Source organism: Pleurodeles waltl, chromosome 2_2 (genome assembly GCF_031143425.1).
Source record: "Pleurodeles waltl isolate 20211129_DDA chromosome 2_2, aPleWal1.hap1.20221129, whole genome shotgun sequence".
Taxonomy (NCBI): domain Eukaryota; kingdom Metazoa; phylum Chordata; class Amphibia; order Caudata; family Salamandridae; genus Pleurodeles; species Pleurodeles waltl.
In genome coordinates this window covers 470,946,561-470,970,855 of record NC_090439.1, presented here as the reverse complement: position 1 = coordinate 470,970,855, position 24,295 = coordinate 470,946,561, and the positions used below count along the sequence as shown (strand labels likewise).

The window sequence follows — 24,295 nt, the reverse complement described above, 5'->3', positions numbered from 1 at the left end:
AGCATATAAGGTGGGAATGAAGCCGAAAGTACGAATTAATTCTGCCAGCGGTGCCACATACACATTAAACAGAGTAGGGCTGAGTGACGAGCCCTGAGGGACCCCACACGGCAGCAGATAAGCTGGGGATCTAAAATCACCACTACTAACCGTAGCCCACCTGTCGGACAGAAAGGATTCAATCAGCTTGAGAGCTTGATCTCTTACACCAGCCTGGTGCAGACGATCTAATAGAATATGGGGGGCGATGGTATCAAATGCTGCAGACAAATCTAGCAAAACCAAAAAGACCCCTTGGCCCTCATCAACCAATCTGCGTATGGTGTCGGAAGATGCAATGAGAGCCGATTCCGTGCTATGCAATTTCCGAAAACCATGTTGCGCACTGTCTAAGCCCTTAGTGGCTGACAGGAAATCAACTAATCCTTTATTGAGATGTTTTTCTAACATTTTAGCCGCAAAGGGAAGAAGGGCTATAGGGCGTAGATTAGTCAAATCGTCAGGTTTGCCAGTTTCCTTCTTTTTTAAAGGAAGGATCGTAGTTTCTTTCCATGCCTTGGGGTACACACCTGTTATAAGAACTTCCTGAAAAATAGGGGTCAACATAGGTACCACTAAGTCGGGTACAAGTCGCAGGATAGCAGGAGGACAAGGATCCATAGGGGAGCCAGATTTGCATTCAAGTAAAAGCTTGTGGATGTCCTCTTTAGATGGCAATTTGAACCTAGATAATAAATGAGGCTCATCCAGCGACCCATGGGGTGTCAATCCCTGGCATGGGGGCACAATTGACCGTAAAGATAGGTTAACATATTCATCGTCCGACTCAAAACTAGAGTAGATGTTATGAATTTTACGTTCGAAAAAATTGGCCACTTTGTTGCAAAAGTCTTGGGAATTTTCACCTTTAGAAGTATCTAGGGGGGTGGTGAGGGCAGTGATGGTTCTAAATAATTCCTTAGAGGAATTGGCCACCTTGCTAATTTTAAGTGTGAAATAATCCGATTTAGCTGTCAAACAAGCTTCTTTGTAAATTTTTAGAGCTGATTTAAGTTTCGCTCTCTCCTCATCCCGAGGGTTAAGTTTCCAGCAGCGCTCTTTCTGCCGGTATTTTCTTTGTAATATTTTAAGCTCTTTAGAGAACCAAGGTTGATTAAGTTTTTTTGTAGCGCGAGGAGCCACAGCCCTCACCGGTGCTAGTGAGTCCATTGCCTGAGTGATGCCCTGATTAAATCTAGCAAGAGGGGGTAGAGTGGATACCTTAGGGTCATTCCAATTGTGCCTTAATGCAATTGCTAAAGGTTCTGATTTAATATTTTTCCATGGTCTCAACCATTTGTTCTGGGGAGTAGATATCGACGGCTGCTGCCTGACCAAAAATTTAAATGTCAGGAGAAAGTGATCCGTCCATTCTAATGGGGATGTTAGGAGATTAATTTCAACCTCGGAGTGGGCAAAAATCACATCTAGGGTATGGCCGGCTCTATGAGTGGCCATCCCATTCTTTGGGACCCAATCCAGGACCGCCATCAAATTAAGAAATTCCACCACCCGCGGATCCGTCATATTATCAAAATGAATATTAAAGTCCCCTAGAATGATGGCTGTAGAGGCCATCATTAACGGTTCCAATAAGGAAGTCCAGATTGAAAGAAACTTGGAAGTGGGGCCGGGGGGTCGATAGATTAACAAGCCTTCAAAAATAAGGGATTTACCTAAAGAGAGTTTAAATGCCATAATTTCACAGACCTCCGGCATATGACTAGCATTATTCCAGGTACAAGTGAGCTCAGATCTACATATTATAGCCAAGCCTCCTCCTCTGCCTGTATTCCTATCCACTCTGTAGAAGGAAAAGCCCATGGGGGCCGCCGCAATAAAATCGGGATCAGAGTCTGGCCTTGCCCAGGTTTCTGTCAGGAAAAGGCAGTCAATATTCAGGGAGGAAATTAGTTCATTAATTTCAAATTTATGTTTGGGGAGGGATCTAACATTAATAAGGGCAAAAGAGCCCGTCGATTTAAAGTTACTAGTACATTTGCCTGAGGCGTGTACTATGTTGTTGCCTCCTCCTCCCCACCCTCCCTGAGTAGTCTGCCTTCCCGCCACAGAAGAAGTTAATGCACTCCAATTACACTGTGGGCATTTCCAGGTATGAGCAACATCCATAGTGAGTGTGTTCATACATCGGGGGCCTGCCAAATTCTTAAGTTCCGTAATAGTATACCTGTACTTAGAAGTGCAAGACATAAGGTCCCTGGCCCTCCGGCCCGTACCGGCGTGGACGCGGCCGCGTTTCAGCCCTCATTTTATCCCCCTAGAAGAGGCAGAACAACTATACCGCGCACCGCGGTTTTTGCCGACCTGCAGACCGGAAGTGGGTACTAGTCAGCCCAACTTCCTGCCCCCAAGAATCCTAAGTAGTGAAAACCGCCGGAAAGAGTAATAAGCCTCCTCCCGACCGCCCTCCAGAAGAACTGTCCCCCAAAATGGTGAAAGAAGCACCTTAGGAATCAAATAATCAAACGGTGAGTGGGAAGAGTATTAAAAAAAAGCAGCGCGTATCTTTCTAGAAATGACAGTTTCAGATTCAAGTTCAGTTAATCATTCAAATTCAAATTCGTAAAAACAATTCATTAAAATACTAAAAACATTTAATACAAACATTAATCTTAAAACGAGATTGGAGAATGGAGAAAACAACGGCAGTGAACACAAAAAAACGCGCTCACCTCTGTCATAAAAAGCATGTTTGTTTTACTAATGATTCATTGACTGAAATGTTGTTTTCTGGCACAGGAGAAGGAACAGCGTTGTATAATGTGTGTCAGATTTTAAAGCAAGAGCTACGTGAGATGTGTCATTTTTACGCTGATTTTTGGTTCATTGCTAATGTTTTAGCACCTAACTGGTTCAATTACCTTGCAGATGTTAATCAGAAAAATTCAGAGAGAGAAGTATACACCCAGAATTCTGCCTTAGTGGGGATGGCTAAGTGGGTGCCCCAGAAATGTGAACAGCTGAGAGAAAAAGCCACTTACAGGTGGGCAGAGATGAGAGAGATGCACATTCCCCTAGATTTGATAAAAACTGTTCAGCACGCACAAAAGCAATCTGTCATGCAAGCAGTCACAGAGCAGTTGGGGAGAGGAAAGTTACCAGGACAGAAATGGCAAATTGATCAGGTTTTAGGGAGAGTGATTGCTGCAAATTACCAAGGAAAAATCGAAATTATGCTGATACCTAGAAAAGAATCTGATTCATTCAAACAAATTGGAGACAGAATGGCCCAAATTGGCAAAAGTGCAGTGAATGGAGGTTTGGTAAAGAATGAGTCTGCCCCAGCCCTTCTGACAGTGCAAGAAAAGGGAAGCTGTGGTGCAGCAGATAAAAACCTCAGTGCTGATGTGTGGGCTGAAGCCCCAAGTGATCCTCCAGAACCTGCACTGAATATAACAAAGGGCCTCAAAAACGTCCTGCTGATTATAAAACAGGGAAAGAAAGAGGAAGGGTGCAGTTTAAATGAAAAATGTTATTTGCAAGAAAAGTCATACTTGTTTCTTTTGCAGATCCTACCACGTTTCGCCACTGTCTCTGAGTGTGCTGTGTGGTCCCCCTTCCGGTGTGTGCGTGTGGGGTCGGGGAAGGGACCGAATCCCCAACCTGAACCTGGCTGAGTAAAGTGCCAGCACCATGGATCCATTTTGCGCAAACTGCGCCTTCAGTTCAAGTTCAACTTGTTTGATTGCATTCTTCCACTGGAACTAAGCTGTGTTTTTTTTTTTTTTTTCCCTTCTCGTATGGAACTCTGACTTTTGCTTACCTTCCAGCAAACCTTTCAGGTGGACCGTGCATCTTTAAATGAGTAGAACTCATGCCACATCAAATGGCTAACGCTGTTGAATTAGAGACTCATTCAGAGTATAAAAATTGCCCAGTCTTTTCTATGTAGATGTATCTGATGTGAAAGGTTATGAAATCAATGTGTTAATTCACTTCTATTGCTTTACAGGGATTGCTTTGATCATTCAAATGTGACTTGCTGATAATGTTTTTTTTGTGCTGATGTTTTTTGTTTTTGTTTGAAACAAGAGATATGTGAAACAAAAATTCATTGGTCAAAGGGCGGAATGTACTGCCATTTGTTAAATTTTGTTTTGACCAATGACTTTGTGTTTCACCACTGCGCATATTAGTTGCTCAATGTTCACCAGTAGCACATGGTATGTTTTGTTCAGTTGAGCCGCCTATGGGCTTTGACATGGCATTAGCCATTACTTTCTGTATTCAGTTTAGCCGCCTATGGGCTTTGACATTGCATTAGTCATTACATTCTGTATTCTGCCTATTGGCTTTGACATGGCATTAGCCATTACTTTCTGTATTCAGTTGAGCCGCCTATGGGCTTTGACATTGCATTAGCCATTACATTCTGTATTCTACCTATTGGCTTTGACATGCTGTATCCAGTCTAGCCGCCTATTGGCTTTGACATTGCATTCCTATTGGCTTTGACATGATGTATTCAGTTTAGCTGCCTATTGACTTTGACATGCTATTAGATATTCTGCCTATTGGCTTTGACATGATATCATATATTGCATTTTATATTCAGCTCAGCTGCCTATTGGCTTTGACATGATATTATACATTGCATTTTGTATTCAGCTCAGCTGCCTATGGGCTTTGACATGATATAAGACATTGCATTTTGTATTCAGCTTAGATGCTTATTGGCTTTGACATGACACTAGACATTGCATTTGATATTTAGGTTAGCTGCCCATTGCCTTTAACGTGGAGTTAGACATTGCAGTTGAGAATCCAAGCTGTATTTTTCCAAGCTGTGTTTTTGCACCAGAGAACCAAGATGTTTTGTTCTCACAGTAGACTAGACCTGATAAGAGAGAGTACATGGGTGTTTTTCTCTTCGCTTGAGCTTGGGAACAGGAGTAGTCTTGGAGACCTGGCCAGTCTCCAAAAGGCTTGCTCAGTTTCCCAGGTCTGAGAGGAGGGGGCACACCTTTGTAACGAATGTAACAGGCTGCAGAGAGTCAGATTCGAATCTGCCGGACCTCGTGCTGGAGCTTGACGCCAGCTGCCAGCAATCCCGTGTGGGTAGATGAATCTCTTTCTCGCGGCTGACAGGGGTCATCAGCTTGCAGACCTTAGAAAGATGAAGCTGTAGATAGTTCCCACACGGTGAAGTATTTGTTTTGCTTTGCATTCAATATCTTATAAATATAACCTGCTGTGTATATTGCAAACTGATATATTTTGTTTGATTAACGGGGACTTGAAAGCTACTAATTCGTCATACATAAATATTGTGGTTGGGGAAGAATTAACAACAATAAAAGTCTTCTTTGACCTCAGAAGTGCATTTCTGTTGTGTTATGTTAGTGCTTAGAAACTGGATAAGAGGAAAGCACTACAACTGTGATTAGCAGATAAGTACTTGAGAGTATCATGTAACATTAACTTATTTAAAAAAATGTCTACTTATTTTGTGTTAACAACAACTTGGGGTGTCTAGTTTACATGTTCAATTACTGTACTTTCATTTTACACTTCCTAGAATCTCAATGATGGGCATATATGCAAACTAGATTGTCAATTTTGGGATGGACTTCTTTTGAGTACAACAAACTTTGCTAATTTAAGTTTACAAGGAAAGCATTTTCTAAGTTTCACACTTACAGTTTGGGCATGGGAATCCCATTTTATCATCCCATCTTGCAACCAGTAGTCACTACTACATTCTACTACCAAATTGCATGCAAACGTAACTCAGTTGTCCTTTGAGCTTTTACACAGATCTCACTACTTTTGTCATTATTTATGTTAGCCTCACAGTGGTCTGCTTTCTTCTTTATTAAATTTGTTCAGGAATGTGTCCCAATGCCGACTCTCCCAACTTGTGCAATTCTGTCAGGGTGGTTCCTTTTACTTTGGTCCATTTGTAAGCTCATCTTTCCATTTATCTTGTGGTGGAGGAATAGCACTTTTCAATAGCATTGCAATCTGGCTCAAAGCTAGTGTTAATCTTAAATAGGCTCCCTATAGAAATTGTACTGTTGATTGGTTTATTCATGATTGGCATGTTTGATTTACTGTTAAGTCCCTAGTAAACTGCACTAGAGGTGCCCAGGGCCAGTAAATCAAATGCTACTAGTGGGCCTGTGGCACTTGTTGTGCCACCCACATTAGTAGCCCTACATGGCTCAGACCTGCCACTGCAGTGTCTGTGTGTGCAGTTTCAAACTGCCAACTTGATTTGGCAAGTGTACCCACTTGCCAGGCCTAAACCTTCCCTTTTACTACATGTAAGGCACCTCTAAGGTAGGCCCTGGGTAGCTCCATGGGCAGGGTTCAGTGTATGTTAAAGGTGGGACATGTACTTATGTGTGTTATATGTCCCAACAGTGAAATACTGCTAAATTTGGTTTTCACTGTGCAATGCCAATCTCTCTCATGGATTAACATGGGGGCTGCCTTTAAATATTATTAAAGTGTAGATTCCCTTTGGGAGCAGACAGAAATGTGGAGTTAGCTCACAATTCAAAAATACATCTTTTAGTGAAGTTGGTTTTTAGATTGTGAGTTTGAAAATGGCACTTTTAGAAAGTAGGCATTTGCTTAAACCATTCTGCGACTCTGCCTGTTTGTGGATTGCCTGTCTGGGTCGGTTTGACAGTTAGGCTGTTTGCATCTCTCGCTAGACAGTGACACAAAGGGGGCTGGGGTATAGCCAGCATATCCTGATGAGCTATCTGTGCTAAGAGGGAGGGGAGGAGTGGTCACTCACATATGAAAGGACTGTGCCTGCCCTCACACAATGCCGACTGCAACCCCCTGGTGTGTGTCTGGGGCCTGGCCTGGACAAGGAAGGAATTTGCAAACACTTGAGACTTTGCTTTGAAGTTTGCCAACTCCAGAGGCAGAAAGGGGTATAAGAAGAAGACCCAAATCCCCAGACTTTTAGAATCTTTCTGGAATCAAGAGGAACCTCTGCCAAGGAGAAGAGCTAGAGGAGTACTGTCCCTTTGCTGTGTTGCCTTGTTGTATTGACCTGCAGTTGCTGCTTCTACCTTAAAGGAGTGCAAAGGATGAACTTTGCTGTGTATCCTGCTTGAGAACATTCTCCAAGGGCTGGGAGTAGAGCTTGCCTCCTGTTGGAAGTCTCAGGGACACCAAAGACTTCAGTTTCCTCAGCCTGCAGCACTGGGAAATGTGTGTTTTGTGCTGTTGAAGAGGAAAAACCACTGCACCACGGCCAATGAAGCCAATGGCCTGCACCATGACCTGCCAACACTGCATGGAGCCGCACTGCCCCGCTTCGCACCGTGACCCTGGTGTCACCGATGCCGTCATCAGACGACTTCATTGAGCTGCTGCTCGCACCATGACCTGTGGGCCCTTCACTGCGGCATCGCCTGCTCACACTGCAGCCTAGGCATCCGCGATGATGTCGCTCCTGCTGACACCGGCACCCCTGGCTGCACAGTGGCCTGTGGACACCGCTCGTGAGGAGCACGAAGCACCATCCCTTCCCACACCGCAGCCCGGTCCACTGACGCCAGCACCATTGACTCCAGTGTCGTCACCAGGCATCCCTGCTCGCACTGTGGCCTGTGGACACATGTGAGGGTCATGAAGAACCGTCCCGTCCTGCACCTCTGGCTTGGGCCTACCGATGACAGCGCTTTAGCAATGATGCCGCCGCTGCCTGCACCGTGACCTGACACCGCACGTCGCCCCACCCTGCTTCACACCGCAGCCCTAGTCTCACCGACACTTCTGGACGACGTTGCCGAGCTGCTGCCTGCACCGTGACCTGTGGGCACTGCACGCTGCATTGTCCCGCTTCGCACCACAGCCCGATGCCATCCACACCAGTGCTCCTGTCTTCATCAGCCCGGAGCTCGATCCACAAGGCATGTGACTTCAAGGGCCTGACAACACCCGCACAGACTCCGGAACCGACACTGCGACGCCAGCGACGCGCTCGTTGTTGGTTTTGTTGATCACAACACTTTGATAGCCCCAGGTGGAGATATCAACGTTAAGGAACTGTATTTTTAAGATGAATCTTACAAAATTCATATATTTAGCCCTGTATGTTGGATTTTGATCATTTTGGTAGTTTTACACAGATAAATATTGGCTATTTTTCTAAAACTGGTGTGGTGTCCTTTTATAGTGTTTTCACAGTACTACTGTGTGTTATGTGCAGATTGCTTCTGAAAATAAGCCTGACTGCTCGTGCCACGCTACCAATGGGGGTGAGAAGGGTTTATCTGAGCAGGTATCTACCTTATCCTGACTAGAGTTAGGATCCCTACTTGTACAGGGTTCAAACAGAGTGCCAACTAGAGACCCCATTTCTAACATACTGGATGTGAACTCTGCAAAGTATCTACCAACCTCCAATGCTGGGTCCATCTTTCTAGTAACATTTGTGTGTACCACTTTACTAACTTGTTGTGTTCTTAAGATGTGGAAACTTGCTATAATGAAGCCGTTGCTAAAAAAAACAGATGTCAGTCTTCTTATAACAAAGAATTATAGACCCATTTCCTTATTACCATTTGCAAGCAAGGTGTTAGAAAAACATGTAAAGAATCACCTCTCTATTTTTGTAGAAACAGAAGGTATTTTACATCCTACCCAGATTGGCTTCAGGGCAGGCAGTGGCACAGAAAGTGCACTTTTAGCAGCAACAGAAGAAATTCGTACAATCCTAGATTGAGGGGATGCTGCGGCCATGATAATGCTGGATTTCAGTGCTGCTTTTGACAGGGTGTCGCATCCTCTCCTCCTTCAGAGAATGGAGGAAATAGGAATTTCAGGTGAGGTACAGAAGTGTCTGAAAGCTTTTCTGGCAGATAGAACCTTCCAGGTGTGCGAGGGCCTGTGCTTTATATCTATTCACTCGCTAGAACATGGGCTGCCACAAGGGTTATCTCTGAGCACTACCCTCTTTGATTTGTTTGTTCAGCCCTTAGCAGAGATTGTACAAGCTTATGGACTAGCATTAGTGTCCTATGCAGATGACACTCAAATTATCACGGCTCTTAACCCAGACAATAGCGGCGTTGCCTCCCAGCTAAATGAATGTCTTAATGAAGTAACAGACTGGATGTCAAGGAGCGATCTCAAACTTAATGGGGATAAAACAGAGGTCATAATGTTTGGAAAGGAAAACTTAAATGGCTGGCATTTAGGATGGCCAAAGCAACTCGGAGAGCCTCCAAAACCGGTCCCAGCGATCAAAAGCTTTGGGTTTTGGATAGACGAAAAGGTAAATTTTGAAACTCAATCTAAAAAACTGTCAGGATCTTGTTTTGGGATCATTAGATTTCTCAGGAAGTTCCCGCACATGCTACCAAGTATCACAAGGAAAATCGTGGTTCAGGCAATGGTTAATTCCCGCCTGGACTATGGTGACTCCCTCTACTTGGGGAGCCCTAAGTATGTGGGAAAGCGAAAGCAAGTAATCCAGAATGCAGCAGCAAGAATTGCCCTCAAAATTCCCAAACACCAATCCACATGTCAAGCTTTAAAAGCTCTTTACAGGCTGCCGGTTGAGAAAAGGATATGTTTCAAGGCTATGTGCATTGCCCACCGGGCCTTCCAAGGGAAAGATCCGATTATCATTCAAAACCTCCTATCTGCCTATATTCCAGGAAATTCTCTTAGGTCAAGCTCCCAGTGCCTAATGGTAGTACCGAAGGTTAAAAGGGGAAGAGCTGGGGGTCAGTCCTTTGCATTTCTCGTCCCTAGGTTGTGAAACTCCCTCCCTACAGTGATTCGGAAACAGCAGCCAGAACCTTTGTTTGGAAAACTCCTCAAATCATATCTTTTTGATCTATGAGTCAGGGGGTACCTGACATAGGGAGACGGGGTGCTCTCCTAGCGCCGGGACGCTCGGTTAGGGTAGCCATGCGCTATAGGAATCCCGTTTGAATTGAATTGAAGGGAGGGAATGATCTATCCAGAGTGTCATCTGGGATGCACTTAAAATCTCTGCACCAAATTGAGTGTGTGATACATCAAACGTATTTGTGTGATTACGTTTTTGAAAATTCACATTGCACTGCATTCGGTGTGTCTATGCCGACCACTGTGAGTGTTCTCCCTTCTGGTGTCCCATCGGCTATCACAAATGTAAAGTCTGGGCTGACATCTACTTTTAACCTCACAAGGGGGATTCCAGAAAGACCGCATATTAGCGCTCCTCTTACATATTAAAAGTAGGCTATATATAATAAATGCAATTTTTACATACTTTATGCACTTCTGCTAGATTGTGCAACATTTTCTTAAGGCGAGAGTTGTTGTTTTGAAAAGACAGCTGTGTATAAGACAACCACATTTCCAACCCATAGAGAGGCATTGGTCTAATATTTTGGTGCATTTCTAAAAGCAATACTGAATGATTTCTTCAAACAAAGAATTATTTTAAAAAGTTTTGTAAACTCGTGTAACAGTTTACCTGAAAACACTGTTAGAGTGAAATGGAAATAGTGCACATATCCCATCTTTTTCCCTTCACTATTTCTTAAACTTGAAACTAACTGTACTGCAAAGGATGCCTGTAAACAGCTATTTGTCACAGTTAGCCCGTTTGGGTGACTTATTTTAAAGACAAGAGGATAAATAGGTTTTGGGAACAAAGAGCTTAATATGGCTATCATCTGTATTATTTTAGAAACAAGCGCTGCCAGCTGGCACATATCTGGGTAAATGTACAGTGCTCTCTGCTACGGTAGTTGAGCTTGCACCCCCAAAGGGTTAATTTAAGTGTCATAGGGCCAGATGTACGAAAGGACTTTGCCCATTCTGTGTCTATGGGAAAAAGCTTTCGTTCATATGGCCTATAGTCTCCTCCTCCACATTTTGTCCAATTCCTTAATTTCCAGACTGTAAAACAAGTATAACTTTCTGCAAATGCATTTGTCACATTTGCGGCATAACGGACGAAAGAATGGAATATGGGAAAGTGATGCTTGTCTTTGTCACCTATGGTTGCCAATGCCCATATGGTGCCTCTGTTCAACAGATACTAAATGAAGGAACACAGAATTGCGACAGTGCATATCAACAGGATCCACACCACATATGCTTAATACAATCATTACATTTCTTTGTTGTTTTTCAGAGAGCATTCTTTACTTATCTTGTCTGGAGTATATGTTTAGGTGTGGCAACAGACGTTTTTGTTCTCTGTCAGATCTTTTGTTATCGAGTACTACAAATAAGCACAGATTGGACTTTGGCTCCGTCTCGAGGAGTTTTTTCTCTTCAAATCATGCTATTGGCAGTTTGGTATATCATCTTATGTGGAGTGCTTGCTTTGCTGTGGGTAAGGAACTATTTTACATCTAAAAGTACACTAGCCCATCACACTTCTGCCACATTTACCAGCGCCAATTACACACATCACCAACACCAAAGCGATACCAAACTATCGCCAATACTACTCCACTATCAACAGAACACCGACAATAATGCCACTACCAACAATACCATACCACAACCAATACAACAACATTAATATCACTACCAATACCGCCACCAATAAGGCAACACCACCACCATTACCGATATCACCACCAATAACATACACCAAAAATATCACCACCACCAATACCACACTATCACCAACAGTACACCAACACCAATTCCACACAACCATCAATAACACCAATACCACTACTTCAAAACCACACCAGCCCTATACCAATACCTGAATTCAAAACTTCCACAAATACCAACAATATAAATTCCACCACTTCTATCAATGCTACCCTCATCAATACCAATACAACCACCACACAACTACAAACACTATACCAACCCCAATTCAATACCACCATCAATACCACACAACCATCTGTGCCATCTAAATGACTATCCCAACACCACACGACCAGCAAGACCAATACTCAAATACCATACTTCAGCCATTACCAACAATATAAATTTCACCAACATCATTATCACTGCTGCCAATGCCACCACCACAACCGATACAACAAGAGCATCACTCTACCCCCAATGCCACTACCGCCAGCACTACACCACTACCAATTTCACACCACCAGTACCACCAGACTCAATACTCAAAATACAAAATACCACACAAATACTCCCAACACCACACCATCAATACCACACCACTACCAATGCTGCAACCAATACAAAACCACCACCAATATCACACTGTCAATACCACCAAAAGCAGTACAACCAATACCACACCACTACCAATGCTGCAACCAATACAAAACCACCACCAATATCACACTGTCAATACCACCAAAAAGCAGTACAATCAATACCACACCACTACCAACACCACCCCCACACCTAGTGCCATCACACCAGTACTCCCACCACAAATACCATGAATACCAATACCATAACTAATAGCAACGCCATCAACAATACCACCACTAATACCACTAGCAATTCCACTGATACATAATACAATTGAAAATAACACCACGACCAATACTAGTACCAGCAATACCAACACTGCCAGTACCACAACTGAAATACAACTGATACCACCTCCATCACCAATACCACATCACAATTAGTAACACAACTAGTACTACCAACACCATCCACACCGCACCAATATCACACCGCTAATACCACCAGTACGAACAATATCACACTAACACCAATACCACCAACAGCATACTACCAATACTGTTTCCATCAATAGCGCACCACTACCAATATCACCCTAACCAATGCCACCCTAACCAATGCTACCAATACCACACCACCGCCAATACCACCACATAACCAGTACCACTACCAATACTGCTACCACCAGTACCCTAACAACTAATACCGCTACCATCAATAATAACACCACTAGTACCAACACCACCAATATCATCACCAATTCTATAACTAATACCACCCTTGATACCATCGCCTATACCATTACACCAGTCCCACTAATAAAAAAACTAGCAATACCCATACTGCCAATTTCACCACTGATACCACTGCTGAAACCACCAATACCACTACCAATATCTCAGACGAACGACACCACCAGTACCACCAACACCATATATTACAATACCACGACCATCCATACTACCAATACCACCACAAATGCCACAAGCCACGAATTCAACTCCACTTCCAAAGTCATCAACAGAAATACCACCTCCACAATCACAGCTACCATTACCATACCATCACTATCAATCCCATGCCACCAATAAGATCACAAGCAAAACCGAAACCACCAGTACCAATACCATCACCAATACATACTTCATTGTCAGTACCAAAACCACCAACACTAATATCACCCCCCCAGCAATATCACACCACTATCAATGCCACCAATACCTACATTACAACCAATGCCAGTACTGCCAATAGCACACCTCCAACACCACCATCAATAAGACCACCAGCACTACTGGCAACATCGCCAATGCCACTGCCACCAAACCCACACCACCACTAATAAGACCACCAGCACCACTAACATCACTATCAGTATAAATCAGCCCACCAATATCACAACACTACCAACATCATCACCGCCACTAGTACAAACACCACCAACAATACTATCATCAACCCCATGACCACCAATGCACCACTGTCAATAATGCCAACACTACCAATACCACTGATACTAAATACCATCAGCAATACAGCACCACCAAAATCAATACCAGTAGTACTACTATTACCACTACCAGGACCAAAATACAACTGATACCATCACCAACAATACCACATCACCACCCGTGACAAAACTAATACTTCCACCACCATCACCTCTAAAGTCACCAATACAACCACCAGCAATACCACATCACCAATACCACCACTACCAATACTACCAACACCATCACTATCACCAACACAGCCAGTACAAACCGCACCAATGCCGGCAGCACCAACTGCATTATTACACTAAGAATAGCACCACCCATACTACCAAAGAATAGCACCACCCATACTACCAAAGATAGTACCACAAAAGCAACAAGTAGCACTAATAATATCGCCAACAAAAGCCATTAAAAACACCACAGATACACCACCAACAATATCACACCAACATCATCAATTTCACTACAGCACCAACAGCATACCAAATATAACACACCAACAATAACAACACAGAGACCAATGCCACAATCATCAATACCACCAATGCCACACCACCACCAATATCACACCACTGCGACATACCAAGACAACCAATACCACACCACTAATATCACATATACCATGGACCAAATACATCACCACCAATACTATCATGCATACCACCACCCAGAAAACATGCCACCAATAACAAACCTCCAGTGCTGGTAATAACATCACAAATATCACCACCTAGTGCTTCTGGGTATGCTTTTTTTTCTGGTGTCCATTAACAAGTTAACTGGACAGAGCAAGGATAGACTTCAAGAGAGTTTGTGGGAAGCCACTTAGGTGTGAAAAAGGTTCTGTGAGCTGGGCCACTTGAGATTATTCTAAGCACCTGTCTGGAATGGCAGAACCTTCTTAATGGGTGTGGATGTTACTGTTCTAGATTTTGTAAGCCTGCACCTTCTGCAATTGTTTTGAGTGAATAACTCTAAAATAAGGCTACCTATGTGTGGTACAAATATTCCTAGGCTGATTCTATCTTTTCTACATAAAGTTCTGCTAGAATATCATGCTAGTGGGCTGTGTTTTCTTTTGGATTATTCTATTCAGTGGATTTTCTGATAGGGTGAAAGGGAGAAATATTTTGTAGACTTTGCAAATTTTCCCTCAAACGTTATGGCTTCCCTGGACAGGGTAATCAACTGGTAGATTTCTGCACAATCCACAAGAAATATCCTTCTTCTTGAATTATGTTTTCATTTCAGTTTCATCAACAAGAGAAAGCCGTAGGCATTGCCTGAAGGAAACAATATTATAAAGACCCTACTATAAAGTTTCCTCTTGTGTTTTCTTGGTGAAGCAGAATTGGCAGAACATTTATAGCATGCAGAATGAAGATAGATTGATAATGCAACACCCAACTGTGACACGCTAAAATGGAGAGATGCTGTTTCAAATGAGGATACGATTTGCCATATGCTGTTTTCCAACAACAGAAGGAAACTGACCTGAAATGAAGTGTTCTCACCAAATGATGACTTACCAAGCTTGTCACCTACTACAGTAGCTTCAGTTGCCTCTGAGGGTTCGCCAACTCCAGCCGAGTTACATGAGCGGACACGGAAACTGTAGGACTTGCCTTCCGCTAAGTCAAACAGAGCAAAGCGTGGAGACTTGACTGGGATCTCATTATTCACTCTCTGCCAGTTGTCTGTACCAGCTACGCACTGCAACAGAACAAGAAAACCTTGTAACATTTAAACTGAAATATGGTGAGAACACTGACAATAGAGAAGCATCACAAATCCCCACCTGAGTAAACTACTAGTTGTAGCCAGTAATTAATTATACTTTTTAATTGTGAGTAGCCTAATTTGTGTCATCATATCTTCTTAGACGACATAAGCGACCTAACTGGTAGTCCAGAAAGCAATGCAGATAAAGAAGAGTGTTGAGAAGAAACAAAAGATTTATGTAGACATACTTTTCCAATGCAACGTTTTTACAAGTGAACACCAGTTGCTAAGTGCTACTGGGCAACTTGCTTCCTGTTTTGTGCTGTTGCGCACATGCTTTTGACTTTTTTAAATAGTAATTTAGTTTTCTAACATGGATGTCCACCATGATAAAATTATAAATTAAAAATTGCTGCCATATGTTATGACGCATGCCCATGCACGCATCACAATGCAAGTGTGATTAATTACTAATGCATCTGCATTGGTGGCAGTATTCAAATGGGACTCTGTTGTGCATGTGTCATGATGTGTCATGACACACAAACCCCAGCCTTGCTTATGTAGGCCCATCTGGATGCCCCACATATGCAGGAAATCTCAGTAAGGTAATGTGAACAGGCATAATATAATCCACACGAAAAACCTTCAAAAATCACAATTGGGAAACATGCCCCTTTATTGCTGTTCAGGGCCCACTAACAAAGGCATTTTGGAGTATATAAAGTAGTACTCCTGGGCCTGTATTACATAAATGCCCTAGGGGATCAATGGGCATTTGTACTCACTTTATGCAGCCCTAGGGTACTTTGATACTACAGAAGGGGCTGCACAACTTGTGCAGCTCCTACTGTATTATAGACCACACTGGCACACTCATAGTGCATTCGTAGGGAGAACGTTCACTCATTTGCATGGGGATGTGGTGAGTGCTATCTACTGTTATACTGTACATATGGGTTGCGTGGAGAGGGTTTCCTACTGCAAGCAAATTTAAACAAAAATGGGCTAAATGTTATCTTTAAACTTCATGTGTGCCACTGCCCCAAGTGCATTCCACTGCAGCCCCTAATTCAACACTGCAGAATCCCGCCAGGATACTTCTGTGCATTCCTGTATACCAGTCCAACCCTGGACTGCCAGTAAACCTACTGTCTCCAAATGAGATTTTTTTTAAAGAAAACATTAGTCTAATTGCAGTTTTATTATATTTTATTGCAACATTTATATAGCTTTTACTACCCATATGGGGTGGGGATCTGAAGAGCTTGCCCACCTCGGTATCATGCTACACCATAAAGGGAATGTGGTTGGAAGTGTGTTTGTTTTGATCATATGAGGGAAGTGTTGCATCTCTGTGATGCGTGATGACCGATAAGGTGTGGTTATCATGTTATGGGACACAGTGCTTAGCAGTGTAAAGGATGAAGAAGTCTTGTCCAGAGGTGCACTGTTTATAATTTTTATGGCAGTAAGCTGGAAGATTTAAGCAGCTCTGGAGCTCCCTTTAGGGTATTTGTTATGGGTATAATCCACGTAGCTGATTATTTCACTGGGTTGTCGAAACTTAAATATTTTATTTTGTTTAAAGTTTATGGTCCAGAGTAGGCATAGGTTGGAGGAAGAAATGATAAAGAGATCTGCTGGCATGGACTTTGTTAATATCATTCCATATCTGAATGCCAGTGTGAGAGGTCAAGAAGCAATTATAGTATGTAGCTTGTTGGGATGTGCAGTGGTGGACTAAATTAAAGTCCTCCCTTTGCCAGTAGCACAGGGCAGAGCTCTTCAGTATTTCTATATCTAGTCAGTTGGTAATGAGTGGTTTATTACTGTGCACTCATATACTACTGGATGATGGACATGACCAATAGCAGTTTGCCTAATGTGAGTGTGATAGTGTTAAACAGTATAAGGGAATTATTATGCAGTCTATATGAACTACAGTTGACTGGCCGATACTGAATGTTATGGTATTAATTTTAGTGAGGGCCAGGAGGTTTATATATTGTATTGCCATTCCATTTATTTAGTGCTCACTACCCTTGACAAGGTGTTAAAGTTCTCTACAAAAGGGCAGCCTCCTGCACTGAAACGCAGGGTCAGTGGTATTTACAGTGGTTATTGTTGGGCATTCAGATCGATCTTGTACTCCACCAGAAACCAGTCCATGCATCTGATCCAGTTTCAATGTAGTAGAATAAATTAAAAGGAGTCAGGAGTGCTGTTAATTTGCTTAACATAGATTGAGCTAGAATTGTTTTTCAGTGTCTATCTGTATCTACAGCACTCATAGAAAGAGGAAAAAGCCTCCCACGATTGTTTTTGTGTAAAAAGGTGCACCTTCCTGCACAAAAAACAATCCTGCCTACACCACAGACACCACTGCAACATGGTGCAAGGGTGCCTGCATTGGTGCTAGGCTGCCAAAATGGTCGCAGAGCAGTGGGAAGGTACAGGAATGTGCCTGATGACATAGACACAGTGCACTCCTGCTCTTTCCGCTTGACACAGGGCAGAGCAGCAAGGTGACTTGCTGCGCTGCCCTGAGCCCAAAGGCCCTTAAATATGGGTCTTAGTTTTTCAAAGACGGTTAACCAGAAAGTGTAAAATGTCAATAAACAGTTCCATAGTTTTTCCGGAGCTCAGCCGTCTGAATCAATGAGGTGCGGGTCAGACAGCTCATATGTATCTTTGTTCAGTTGGGTATTGGCCTAGTCTGATGTAACTTTGTGTCTTGAAGGCAGGCGAGGGAGGAGTTTTACCAGGGTAACATTTTGACCATGTTGAGAGGGGGAGCGGGCCGGTATGATGTACTAATTTTCTCATGTCATTTTTCTCCTTCAACTCCCTCTTCTTTTTTCCTCTTTTCCTGGGTGGTTGATCAGTGGAATGTGCTACTAGTTGAGTAATGCTATTGATGTTATACAATTAGTGTTTCTTTTTTTAACCTTTCCTCTGCAGTTTGTGATGGTCAGTTTTGATGTTGAGGAGGTAAAAGCATATCTGGACACATGTTTCTCTTAGCTGGTGCCACCAATAAAGATGTAAACCATAAACCACTTGTTGGGAATGATGTTACCCATGAAAGTTATCTAATAATTTTAGATTATTAAGGACAACTTGTATGACGACGCTTTAGCACAGATCTATCCTCCATGCCAGAGTATATTCTCTACCTAGTGGAAAAAAGGTCCCTTGCTCTAGTGAGATGCTTCATAGAAGTCACTGTTCTGTGTGGGTGGATGAATTTAGATTGATTTAGTGTACCTCCACCTCAGATTTCACTAGAAGGCACTTGTGTTTAGGCAGAGGAGGTGGGCAGTAGTTGGTTTAAAGCAGTGTGGCGAGAGTTGATGGGATTCTGGTAGCACCCTCTGTTGGTGAAGGGGGCTTCCGAGACAGCTGAGCCTAGATCCATTCCAGACAATGTTTTCCAAACTTGAGAGTATTTGTGAAATTTTGTGTCTGGTTATTCAAATTGTGTGGCCTGTTTGTTCCCCATAGATGCACAAAGGATGTGACTGAAGCTGTTATGTTGACAGCATTGGATACGGTGTCATGTGTGAAAGAGCAATAGCAATTTGCTCTAGTTCAACCATATCATACACTGGCTTCGTAAGCAATGCCAATAATCCACCTTACACACATAAAATTCCAGAAGAAGTGACATGGCATGTCTCATCAAGCATAGGCAAACATTATTGTTGTTACCTTCTCCACGTAGTACATGACTCCTTCATGGCCGCGCAGGCCTGGTGGCTTCCAGCTGAGCACGACATAGTTCTTGGTGGCTTCAGTAACAGTGAGGTCAGTGGCTGGGCCAGGCACAACACCCTCTACACAAGAGCACAGAACACAAGACAAACAAGAATTAACCCTGCTGGACCATATTGACTGTCCGATGTTTATACACATGTTTTCGAGGGATTGTCATTGGGCGTAGGCAGTATTTGGTCATTTCCCACGATAGGGTGCTGGCCTTTTTTTTTTTTTTTAAGCTTGTGTTAACCTTTTATAAAATGTCCCTGCTACAGAAGAATTAGTTTTTTCTACTGTTTAAACAACAGTTCGAACTTCTGTAAGGCCCTTAAATGCAAAATCTATTGCGGATAAAGAAGGCTGTTTATAACAAGTTATGTTAATTTACTGCACTGGCGGTTCAGTCCAAGAAATTCCTTGTGTTAGAGAAATGACCTATTTCCTCTTTTTTGTACTTCTGTGACTGTGGGTGATCTTCACTAGCAGTTCAAGCAGTTTTAGCCGGCATGCATACCAAGGCCTTTGTGGTAAAGTTTATGAACTAGTAGAGTACTTGGTACAACTACTGTCACGTGTGAAGATCTTCATCCTAGTCCTGCCAATTATCTTTATATTTTGTCTTAGTATATGTTGAAAGGTATAAGCCCACATGTTTAGCAAAACTTTTGCATGTGGGGAAGACTACCACAGTTGTGCCTTTGTTAACTCCTGAGCTGAATAACTGTTTCTTTTTCAACGCCCTATAATGGGATCTTTTGTACCAATCCTGCCTAATCTGGACGTGTTTTTTCTTCATGGATTAATTTACAAAAATATGCTGTAGCCCCGAGGAAGCAAGCATTTATTGGAACGTGCTGGCTTGTCAAATTCAGTCATCTGATATAATTCTAGACAGAACTATTTTGAAATCTTTGGACTATTCCTACCCAGGCAATGCACTCTACACTCTGTTGCCTCCATGTTTGCTGTTCAGAAATGTGAATGAATTACATCTCCGGGGTAGGTCTTACTTGTGGGGAGCACCATGGGTATTCCTGGCTTCACTATCCCATTTCCTCATTCCAAATTTAAGAACTTATTGTTTTCTTCCAAAGAGACCTTAGTTGTGAGTACTTCTCAAATTTTCCCATTTAAAACACTCTGCAATGAATCCTGGGCGCTGATGTGTTTTCCAACCAAGACTTGCTGATGGTGCAGTGGCGCGACAGTGGACCACAAGCAGTGGTATCAGTCTGTCGGTGGCAACATTCCAATACCTCTCCCTTTAAGTGCTGTAACTTAGGTTGCCACTGTGCTTGTGGGAAGGTAAAGCAGGCTCCTGTCTACCACCTCCTTCCACTGCTCCTGCTGTCAATTATACAAGGATAGAAGGAGCTGCTGGGGTGGGTAGAAGTACCCACTGCCCCAGCTCTTCCACCTTCTTGCAGAAGACAATGCTAACCATTAAGTAACCACTGGTTTTGGCTCTCAGTTGCTGCCAAGGACATCCTCAGCAGTGTGACACCAAATGAAACGTATTGACAGTGGGAGCCTCAAAAGAAGGGAGGACGAAGCCTCTGCAGCCCCTGTCTCACTCTGCTCTGCCAAACTACTTTGCCTAATCAATTTGCCAGGACACCAGAAAACGAGGGTGGTGAAGAGGATTCACACTCTTTACTCCTGCAGCTCTTGCTGTCACTGCATGACAGTGGCAGTGGTAGACCTCGGAGGAGGGAGATACGCCTCTTCTCTTTTCTAATGGTCACAGGCTATGCCTCTCGCAGAAAAGTGAGAGGCTCAATGTGGACATTCACATTCAAGTATTGGAATGTTGCTTGAAGTGGGCTAGGAACAGGGTTTATATCCCAGTCATTGCTTTATTTAGTGGAGATTGGCCTTTATAATCCTACTTGCAAATCAGTGTTTTCAGTGCGGTTTTATAGCCACAGCGGCCACATATAAAGATCAAACAGAGGGGCTGCGAAAGGGGCTGAAGTCAGCCCTTTAGTCTTCTGCACTCTGAAAAAATACTTTTTTTACCATTTGGCAGAGCTAAAGCAGACACAGGAGAGGAAAATTCCCCCACCCTCCTTCTATCCAGTATCACTGTGAAGCATGGGAGAATGGAGCGGCAAAGCCTTGTAGAGTGCCTTCGCCCACAGCACCGGCCTCTTCCTTTCCCCTGCAATACACAAAACTTGGATAGGCCACAGAGAGGGAGAATCAGGGGTCCTAAACTCGGATATTACAATGTTGAGAGCAGTGGGCCTATACCAATGTTTTTAGCCAGCTGCTCTTCCGTTGCCTTTAAAGGACCTGTCAACAGTCCAGTGTTCTCATTACCCAACCCTAAGTTTAGATTCATTCTCACATACAGATGTTTCCCTTACTGCTACCATGAGACGTATGTAAGGAAACAGGATTACAGTTTGCAGCGAAGACTCTAAGATACTACCGACAGATGCCGTGCATCCACACCTGAAGGTCTTGAAAAATGACAGCTCCAGCACCTATTTCTAACTAGAGCACTACTTTAATGACAGAAACATAGCTTAAGGGCTTGATTTAGAACTGGGTGAAAAATCTACAGGCTTCTGGAGGCAGTGCTACATTTGGAGGAAAATCCACTAGGCATTTTTCCTTGATACTATCGCTAAGGTGGTGGAAATTCCGTTGTTGGTTCATATGCCAAAATATATTATTTTTCCAGAAACTGCAAGTTTTTCTACGATCATCCAGCCCTAAATAGGGCTTTAAGGGTGCATTTCTAAACTGGGCACAACTGTTATCTGAACTATAAGACTGGTTATGTTGACGAACAGAGACGCTATATATTTCAATGGTGCTTCCTAGCAAACTCAGGTTGTAAGTGCATTTTAAGACATTAGAAAGCCTCTCCCATACTGTTACAGCACTGCTTGCTTACCCTGCCAGAAGTAGTGACAACCCTTGACCGTAGCCCATATGTAGTTGTATATACTATCTAAAGGCTATTGTGTCCTGGAGTGAAGAAAGAGATGCCGTCCAAAATAAATCTTGCATTTTTCACAGTTGAAGATTTGGATTACTCTCATCTCCTTTTTTTTTAATCAATCAACATTCACTCTGGCATGCTCTGTGGAAGAATATCATGTTTCAAAAGACTGCATATAATAACAATTCAGGAATGGTCTCTGAACATGGAAAAGCTGAAGCGCACTTAAACATATACATGGTCAAATATTACTTCCTGTCTCGACTGAACTATCCACAGTGTCACACTTATACTTATGAGAGGGGCTGCAGGTTCTTCATCTGGAGCAAAAGTAATGTTGCTTGTATTAGCGGCGGGGTTGCATAGGTATATACACAGAATGACAAAACAAGTCAAGACAATTTCCAGAGAAATTCAGAAGATGCCTCCAACTCTCTAATCTTTTTGGTCAGATCTGTGTTACCTAGGCTTGCAAAAGGTAACAAACGAGCTCTATCTAATGTTCTCAAACCCAAACCGTTTGCACTAAAGATTAGCAATTGGATTTATAAGAGGCAGCACGAGGCCAAACTACAAAGGACTTCCTGATTACATCTACAACATTAATTTCAAAGTTCACTGGAAATCACTTTTGTACTGTTAGCTTTAGGATGCCACGGCCACACGAGGAACAATTTGCAATTATTTCTAAAGGGTTTTGATGATTTCTGTATTTTTTATATTCATTTTTACTGTTTTTAAACTAAATACTCATAAGTACGCAGTGTTAGTTTATGGCACGTCTTGGTTGATTGGCCTTCAGCATGCCTGAACAGCAGAGGACATTGGACCTTACCGGCAGGTTCTTCTTCGGTGACAATGATCTGCCCGGTCCATGGCGCTGATGGATGACCTGTGATATCAAAGAGCAAGACAGAGTAGCATTAGAGCGTACTTTGAAGACCAAGGAATCCTTCAGCACCTCGTGAATCAGAATCCAACCTTCCACTCACAGCACTGCTGCAGACATCTTTTTGTTACATAGCCGTGGACGCACAATTACATGTTATGTTTTTTTCATTTGGGTGTAGAGTGCTTTTCAACGTGGCACTGTTCAGCTTTATTTAAGCCTAGGAATGTGAGTCTGACTTGAAACGATTTCACATTCTCAGAAGCCAGGCAAGCAAACGTGTTTGCACAGAAAAATCTGTTTGCCTTAAATGATTAAAAAAAAAAATCATCACTTTGCAGTAGATTTCCGTAGGGGAAAACTCGGATCTGTAACTCAGAAAGGAAAGTGACTGAAAATAGTTTTGCTTTAAAACCAGCCATCCTCTGTTGGCCATTCTGAGGTGTGCCTTTTATGGGACATTAGACCCTACTCGGCCCAGGAGCTGACTGCTATATTTCTCTGATGTGTTTGGTGATCCAATATCGGAAGTATATATATAAATCTATATACATATATATTGATTTCATGGTAGTACTGTTTGATGGGGTACATAATACCAATTGTGTGCTTTCTCAGACACACAAAAGGGAGTGATAGCGGATGACGGAGAGAGAAGCTTATAGAGCTAACAGATTGTTCAAAAAGAGTATCCTGTTACTGAAAACCACTAAATGAGACAAGGGAATAAAAACCAGGAAAAAATGTAAATGTGTTTTCTGGAATTTCAGGTTCATTCTTTTCTAAACAAGATTTCCTGTCCACAAGAAGCTCTATATTTCACATGATAAGCTTTTGTGTCATCGAGTTTCGAGTGTCTTGCACAAAGGAAAACGTGATCTTGCACTACAGCTCTTCCTACAATGTAGCATTATTATTGTGTTTCCTGCCTTAAGTTTCATTCATAGTTTTGCCCCTTCTTTTAAATTTAATTTGTAGTTTTGTTTTAAAATGACGCTGGGATCTGATATCCTGATATCAGACATGCATTCCATTCACTCAGTTTCTTGAGTTTCAACACACCCTTATTCACTGACCACAAACAACAACCTGGAATATATTTGGAAGAGGAGAGCCTTCGTGGGCTGTGGGATTTGATTTCATTTTGTGTTGTTATGCTGTCGGTTTGCTGCTGGACCTTGTAGATTGTCTGGTGCAGCTACATGCATGTATATCATATTTATGGAAAATAACTGATGATTTGATTGGGTAGTTTAGAAAGTCTGGATGGCAACCACAACACTTATTCATAATACATCATTTAAA

The 24,295-nt window shown here is 42.7% G+C and overlaps 1 protein-coding gene across 3 annotated transcripts in view; it reads right to left on the bottom strand.

The window, feature by feature from the left end:
• MYOM1 (myomesin 1) overlaps positions 1-24,295 on the bottom strand; it is a 650,420-nt gene that overhangs the window by 396,253 nt on the left and 229,872 nt on the right. For all 3 annotated transcript variants that reach the window (XM_069219961.1, XM_069219960.1, XM_069219962.1), the window contains 3 exons: positions 22,937-22,993; positions 19,101-19,225; positions 15,194-15,377 (listed from right to left, as the gene is read on the bottom strand). In XM_069219961.1, the coding sequence (XP_069076062.1) occupies positions 15,194-15,377; positions 19,101-19,225; positions 22,937-22,993 (366 nt within the window). The remainder of the gene's footprint in view (positions 1-15,193; positions 15,378-19,100; positions 19,226-22,936; positions 22,994-24,295) is intronic.